General features: G+C 38.8%; 1 protein-coding gene across 1 annotated transcript in view; it reads right to left on the reverse strand.

Moving 5' to 3' along the window:
- PIK3CA (phosphatidylinositol-4,5-bisphosphate 3-kinase, catalytic subunit alpha) overlaps positions 1-7803 on the reverse strand; it is a gene marked incomplete at its 3' end in the record, with an annotated part of 15812 nt that extends 8009 nt beyond the window's left edge. The window contains exons 1-6 of the mRNA XM_010136141.1: positions 7387-7803; positions 5624-5833; positions 4692-4942; positions 2844-3089; positions 1930-2015; positions 891-996 (exon numbers count right to left, since the gene is read on the reverse strand). Of these exons, the coding sequence (XP_010134443.1) occupies positions 891-996; positions 1930-2015; positions 2844-3089; positions 4692-4942; positions 5624-5833; positions 7387-7738 (1251 nt within the window). The remainder of the gene's footprint in view (positions 1-890; positions 997-1929; positions 2016-2843; positions 3090-4691; positions 4943-5623; positions 5834-7386) is intronic.
- Between the last annotated feature and the right edge of the window lie 257 nt (positions 7804-8060).

Here is an 8060-nt window from a genome sequence, read left to right on the forward strand (position 1 = left end):
TACGCGTGCGGTACGCTCCCCCCCCCCCCCCCAGACTTTTTACCAAGGCCCGTAGCAACAGGTCAAAGGGCAACAGTTTTAAACTGAAAGAGAATAGGATTAAATTGGACTTAAGAATTTTTTTTCCCCTGTACAATGAGGGTAGCAAGGCACTGGAAGAGGCTGCCCAGAGAAGTTGTGGATGCCCCATCACTGGAAGTGTTCAAAGGTCAGGCTGAATGGGGCTTTGAGCAACCTGATCTACTAAAAGATGCCTTTGCCCATAGCAATGGGGTTGGACTTCAAAGGTCCCCTCCAATCGAAACCATTCTGTGATTCTGTAAGATTCGTAAGTGTGGTTGTAAACAAAAACTATACAGTACCACACTCAAATAGTACTCACAATTAGTACTGTAATAGTGCTCACACACACTCAAACGCTGAATTTAATGATGCTGGTGACTAGAATTAAATGCCATATGCACATTCCTAAAAAACTATCTGGGATCTTGCACCAAATGCTAGAGCAGTACAAGTTTTCTTTACTTTAAAAAATCAACTCTGAATTCAAGTATAAATATTGCAGGTTTTTAATAAATAGGTAAATTATGAGTTTAGAAACTTGAGTTTAAAGGCACTTGCACCTGAAAAGACTAACACTGATCTTTGGCTGGTAAGACAGTCTAGACATGATTTACAGCATTGAACAGATAAGCTTTTTTCCCATTTAATTTCTGACCACAGAAAAAGTGTAGTCTGAATTAGACACAAGAAAAACCCCTATTTTGATCAGATTCAAATCAAATATTGGACCAAGGTTCATTGCCAGGACAGCATTTATCAAATATCATCCCAAACTTGACTTAAGTAGCTTTTGCTTCTTAGTCTATTACAGCCATGAAGGATTTTACCTCTTTAGCACCCTTCCGGCCTTTAACAGAACAGATAGAAAGGCAGAGCCGAGCAGCACGTGGAAGATCAGTAAAGTACATGTCATATGACAGCCATTCATTCCATCTGTAAGATTGAAAAAGCAGAATAAAACCAGGTCGAAGCAAAGCGTGGAGACAACTGCATTCAGTCAGTTTTACCAAAAAGCATTTGTTATATTCCTACTTAAACCATGTATGGGCATACAGCACTTCCTTTTACTGAAGGAAGGATCCTCCGACATGCGGTTTGGGATTGGAAACTTCCCTGATCAGCCTTCTAGCACCAAAACTTTAAAAAGTCATGCTAGGTTCAGTTCCTGCAAACTGCATCACAGGTTCATTCACTTTCACTCTTGCAAACCTACTGACTGCTGACCTACTGTCAGCGTAGGTAACCTAAAGCTAACGGATTTGCATATGAGCTACACCAAGGTTTAGCTGGTGAAATATTTTTCACTTTAAGGAAAAAATGTGGTATAGCTTTCAGAACTCAACTAAGCTTGAAGGGGAAGAAAATAAAAAGATAACTGCAAGATGGGAATATATGCTTTAGCACACACCGTGCAACCTCACCGGGATATCTGCAGGTTATGTCACATCACACGGCATCATGCTGAAAGTGAAATCTGAACCTGCATCAACAGCAGGAGCACCTGCTACTGATCCACAGTTAAAGCAGAGCTCAGTTGCCCAGAGCTATGCTGATTTCACAGTATTAATGAGTAATTAAATTATATCTGCGTTTCAGAGTCAACTGCAAATGCACGAGTAAAGCCAATCTGTTCAGTAAGGAAGCTATGCTGTTATATGCAATGACACAAAACACTTCTGTTTGAATTAATTTAATTGTTTACAAATACAGGGTTAAGTAAAAATGTTCTTACAATACTTAAGCCAAGAAATTGCAAGCAAGAAGCTCTAGCTGAATAGTGGCTAAATCGAGCCTTTACTCCTTCAGTGCTATTGTCTGATGCCCTGGAAGTCAGGTTCTCTATGGTCGATCAAGTACTTATCTTACCTGGGATTAGAACAAGGTACCCTCTGAGTATTCACATTGTCACACAAAGGTTCCCCTCCATGGTAAATACCTGTTCTAACATAGATCTGAAAATAATGTCAGTGTTAGTATTATCTTTGAAATATTACAAACTATTTTTTAATTTGCTATCAATGTATACTGTGATTACAATGTACTACCCCTTAATTTCCATCAAGTAAAGAACAAATCCAAAACTGAAACCAAACAGCCCCCAACCCAAAATCATTCATGCTCTGCAAGGTTTGAAGCAAAGTATATAAGCACACCCTTCTTAAAAAAAAAAAATTTTGGCCTTTTCCCTCATTAGTTGCAAAACTAGTTCTTAAAAACTCTAAAAAACCCTTGAATTTATTTTTGATTCTTCCTCTGCCAAGCTATAGCGAAAGAAAAGACCAAATAAATTCTGTGAAAGTTAGAGAGTCAGGTTTATAGTATGACTTCAGTGGAACTGAACCCTATATGCCTTTCCTCCTCGAGCGTCCCATCCCCCCCTTTACAAAAACAAAGATAGCACACTACCCAGCACCCCCTCATGAGAAGTATTTCCAATTACTGTAATACATTCTTAGACATAATTATTTAGAAGACAAATGTTCTTCCCTGCAATAGACACTGAGCTGAAGCAAACCGTGCAAATTGAGTTCCACTCCTATCAGACAGGATATTTAGCTAAACACTCACACACAGCTAAATACAACTCACACCTTTTCAGTAGTACACAAAAGTTTTCAGGTGCTGTATTGTTTAAAACTGAGTGCTTAAAGAACAGTGGTCTAATTTTCTAACATGTTAAGTAACACCCCTTTTCTGATGGAAACACAGAACAGAAAACTCAAAAGGGAAACCATGAGCTCCTGAAAATCATGTACAAAGCCATATAGCTTCTGTCTTACCTTGTCTATGTCTCTAATGTTCACATTTACATAGGTTGCACAGAGGATTTTTATTCTGAGAGCACTATTTATAGTCCAGAGGGATTTGGCTGTGGCTTCTCCATTCATGTAGGGTGTAGCTGTAGAGATACGCCTGGAATAAGATGGCATCGTAAAGGTGTCCAGTGGCAGCTGGGTATACAGGCTTTCCTTCGCCATCAGCATCAGATTGGGCATGCGACCAAGCATGATACAGCTTCTTATGTACTGCAAGAAAACAAAACCAAAATTCAGCATGCTTTCAATGTTTACACTCTTGGTAGTCTATACCTGAAAATACTCAGAAAATATAGAAGAGTATTTACAGAGCTTACCACTGTCCCTGTATGTACACGCTTTACAGTGCTTATAGTTATCCAACAGTTCAAATACATTGTTGGGCAGGATCACACACTAGTGCTTCATACATTTTTTGATACATAACAAATTTCTACAACAGTGGAAGGTTGAACTGGAGACAGAAGACAGGAGGTGACAAAATGACAAGCCAGGTTTCCTGTAGCGCTCCTTAGCTGCAGCACAGTGCGGCACAAACAGGGCAGACTGTCCAGAGTAGAGCAGTTCTGGGAAGCAGCCAAGCTGCTCTGGCACAGCAAACTGCTGTACTGGCCTGCTGGGCAGACCTGGTGCAGGTGACTGATGCTCCTGGTCACAGGCAGAGAGCACAAGGGAAATGGAAGACACTCATTTTGGTTCAGTTGCGCTCAGCACTGATCCTGACAGACTCTAGCTACAAGCCTGTATGGTGTCCATTCAGGAGTCAGTGCCGAGAGCATTGTCTGGCAACAGTACCACAAAACACAATGCGTTAAGACAGGTCCAGCCGTGGAGTGTAATTAGCAAGCTCTTTTGTGGCACAGTAAAGGCATTCCAGACACTTCTGAAGAAACCACATTAGATCAAATAGGTCTAAGTGTTTGATCTCAAGATGACTGTGCAAAATTATTCATGTATGCCTGCACTTGTTCCCCAGCTCCCACAGAACAGAGCTGCTTCTCCCATTATTCAGAATCCTTCAGCCCCCTTCTCTTCCCTCATTGCTCCTGAGAGCAGATTGTCAACCATTTTAGATGAAGGAATGAATGGAAGCTCTTTATTATACCACATTCCTCAAAGAGGAAGCAGCAGCAGTCTGTCAGGAAATCTACAGGGTGACATTGTTGTCTGTTCCAGAGAGGGCTGCTCAGATGCTCTTCTGCCAGCAGGTCTGTCTCACACTCACAGCACTAACAAAACCTGGGCAAGGAAGGGCAGGCAGCCACAAGGAAGATTTAACAATCATCTATGCAGTGCTCAAGTTTGTCACTTATTAAATACGAAAAAATTTAAAGATGTAACAGGAAAACAAATAGTTTGTTTAGAATGTTTCCATCCCCAAAGGTGGAAGCGACAAGATTCACAGTAGCAATAGCTGCCTCCTAATTTAACATGTGATTGAATTTCCTTCTGTATTACATCAACCCAATTCAAGAATACCTCTTTTCTTCCATCAGAAATCAATGATACTGCCAAAAAACCTACCACTGATTTATCCCTTTCAGAAGTAAACTACTTCATTCAGAAAAGAAAATTTACATTACTGATACAAATTCTAGTTTAAATTACCTCCTCCCCACCTTCGAAGCACATACAGCAACAAACATGCACACTACCCTCCTGCATTAGCCAACTGTTTTAAAGACGGACACACATTTATTTCCTATGTTTTGAATTTATTGAATGAAGAAGCAAGCCAGTCAGAACTGATCACATTTCTCCCACAAAAGACTATTTTAGTGTATTTCAGAACAAATCCATTACGTTACTCACCTTGTACTGGCTCAGTGGATATTTTTCTAACAAGTATTCATCACAGCCACAGACTTTTAAAATATATTTGCCCTGGTACTCCAAGACGCAAAGTTTCAGTTGTTCAGATGACAGCAACATACTTCGTGTTTTCTTCCTAATTGCTTCAGCGATAACTTGCTCAGGCACACAGTCATGATTGATTTTTAAGGTGTACTTCTGCTTATCATTGTTTGGTGAGACTATTACCCATATCACCACTATAATTTGCCCTAGGATAAATATAAAATAAATTATTAGGCCTTTCATTTTCAATACAGTTTCAAAACAAAGAACCCAGACAACCCCAACCAAGCAACTCCCACCACCCGAACACAGCCAGTTGCTTACAGTACTACTGAAAGATGTAGACAAGGTTTAGCCCAAACTGATGAAGGGCTTATAACTTCTGCAAGAACCTATGTGTGTTCAGTTTATTTTTGACTCCAGAGTAAATTCAAACTTTTACCCCTTGAGGTTAAGAATATTTTTATTAACCACATACTACTGACTCTTTAGCCTTCAAACAGCAGTAACTGTTTCATATTTGGGGACTGCAAGATAACTCAATGATTCAGCATAATTTCATTCCATATTTCTGAATGTCAGAGAGAACAAAAATGCAAAGCCAACAAATTGTTTCTTCCCTTTAAAAAAAAAATTACTTCCATTTACCAAGTTATATTTCAAGATTCAGTTATTACAATAGCAAAAAAAAGTAATTTTAGGTGTTGTTGTCTCCTTTTGAATCTACACTCTACCAAGAAAGTTACTCTGAATAACTTAAGGTGTAAGATATTGCTGGAGTATACTAACTACAGTATGTAGAACAGTCACTTACCTAAGGCACCAGCTGTACTCTGACTAATCACTGAAAAAAAACATTGCATTTCTGCTGTAAATATTTATCTTACCTTTATCTAGCTTATTGTATATGTGTTTGGGTAGCTCAGATGAAGACTCCACATTCGGAGGACAGACATACAAGGCTCTACTATGTGGTGCGTTGGCATCTCGAAGATCCACTGCTTCTTTACAAACATTAAGAATGTTTCTTCTGAAGTCTTGTACTTCTGGATCCTTAACCATGTCAAACTCACAGACAGGCATGCCAATAGCAAAACCTACAGCATTGAAGAAGCATGAGGTAATAATTGTAACTGATAATTAAACCCCAAGATTCTTTCTATCAGTGACAGAAAAAGTACGCTTTAAGCAAAACAAGCTTAAAGTACTTGTGTTAACCACTGGCTTCTACGTGGATATATAATTATTTTATTTCATTCAAGAACAACTCAATTCCAAAGTTAAGTGCACTCAGCAGTCACAAAAAAGGTTGGAAGAGGGGTGTACATTCACTGAAGATCCTGAAAGCCTTAAGTCTCCACTCTCGCATCTAACATTCCTCCTGGAGGAAAAGAGCCAGTAATAAACTTCCTTTGAAGTCTGCACAAAGTTTCCTGAGTGGATCAGAGGAGCTGTGGTGTCCGATTTTTTCTAAGACCCTGGCAGGATTATTGGTAGCCAGTAGGACCACAGTCAACTCTGCTTACAACTAAATGACAGCTATTCAATTTTTTTTTATTATTAACTACAGTACTTGAAAGTGTGACAGTATTATTAACTACAGTATTTTAAAAGCCCTCCAAGAGACACTGTGTTTAGCTCTTTGGCATCGAGTCATGTCATAAGAGTCCATTTCTCTGTGGTCCTCTGTCTCAGCTGTAATTCCATTTACTTGAATGAGATTACTTGCATAAATAATTATTTATGCGCAAATGTTCCAATGGAACCTTGAGTGTCCTGTTGCACGGTTAGCTAGCCACTGTTCTCCCTGAGCCTTGAACAGGTTAAGCTTTGCAAAACAGAAGTAGTTTACCTATGATACATTCAAAACAGCTAAATACTTTAACAATTAGGAGCACCCCAGAACAAGTATTTCCAGTTGACAAGACTGCCACTGCAGTGTACATCTGTTAGCAGCTCAAAGGGAGCAGGCATGCACGTGCTGCCTGAATTTAGATACTTCACCTAGATGCTGAAGCATACACTAGTCTCCCCATGCTCAGTGGGTAATGGAAAGTGATAAGCTACTCCAGAGATGATTCGAAACATTACAACTTGTCTCCCCTCTGCCCCTCCAGCCTCAGGTGGTTTTGTTTCCCTTCCGTCCCCATGCTCTATTAGTAAGAAAGGGAGGAAAAACACTTCATTTGTTAAAGTTTACTTCCTAAGCAAGAGAGAACAGTTTTAAAAAGTGTTCCACTGGAAATGTGGTTTAAGATTTGTAATTAAAACCTGAATTTATAATCCTGTAAACTTCAAAACAAATTAAGACTGACTTCCAAAGCAACAGAACAGTCTTCACTCTGCAATAACATGAAATAATGCTAATAAGGGACAAGCAAAAAACTCCCTCTAACCCACATACAACTACAAATACATACAAAGCAAAGATTTTACATGTGAATGAAACAGAACAGTGAAAAAATTCACAGCTTACAAATATCAGCTTATTAAAATCAGCATCTTTGGACATCTGCTGCAGCAATTGACAATGATGCAATGCAGACTTCAACAGATACAGGTGACAAACACAATCCATTTCATTTACTTGTTTTGTATTTTGAAGGGAAGCCAGTTAGATTAGCTGTGTTTAAATAAAAGATATTCTCACCTATTTCTCTATTCAGAATCTTTTCTTCTCTGTTACCTACTGGTTCAATGACTTTTAGGAAAGGCTGAAACAGTCGCAGGTCACAAAGTCTCCGCGTTTCATCAAAAAATTCTTCTCTTTCTGCTTCTTGTGTAACACTTACAAAAATGTAAGAAGATTCATCTTGAAGGAGCTGATAGAGAGGATATTTTCTTGCTTCTTTAAAGAGTTCGTGTTTAATAGTTAGTAAGGTGGCCTCACGGAGGCATTCTAGAGTCACTATCATTCCATTTGGCAGAAGACACTCCACAAGGATCCTTGGTGGCATCAAGTGGATGCCCCATAGTTCACCAGATGATGGTCGGGGAGGCATTTTTAAGTCTTTAGATAACTTTGTACTGGAGGTTTTTCAAGCAGTGATTCTTATGAGTAAACCTTAGTAAAAAAATCAGAAATTTAAATATTAATTTAAAATACAAACAGCACAAGGAATTTCAGATAAAATTATTCAAGCACCACTTATAACAGTAGATGAATATTCATGGCTGTATTTTACATTCATAAAAAGACTTGATAAAACTTATGTCTAAGGAACTTGCATTTGGTGTAAATGATTCAAATAAGAGTTAACAGCAGAATCACATTAGTCTGGAAAAAAAACCCTTACAGTCTTAAAAAAAGGACTAGTTTTAACT

This window comes from Buceros rhinoceros, unplaced genomic scaffold (genome assembly GCF_000710305.1).
Source record: "Buceros rhinoceros silvestris isolate BGI_N320 unplaced genomic scaffold, ASM71030v1 scaffold34155, whole genome shotgun sequence".
NCBI classification, from domain to species: Eukaryota; Metazoa; Chordata; class Aves; order Bucerotiformes; family Bucerotidae; genus Buceros; species Buceros rhinoceros.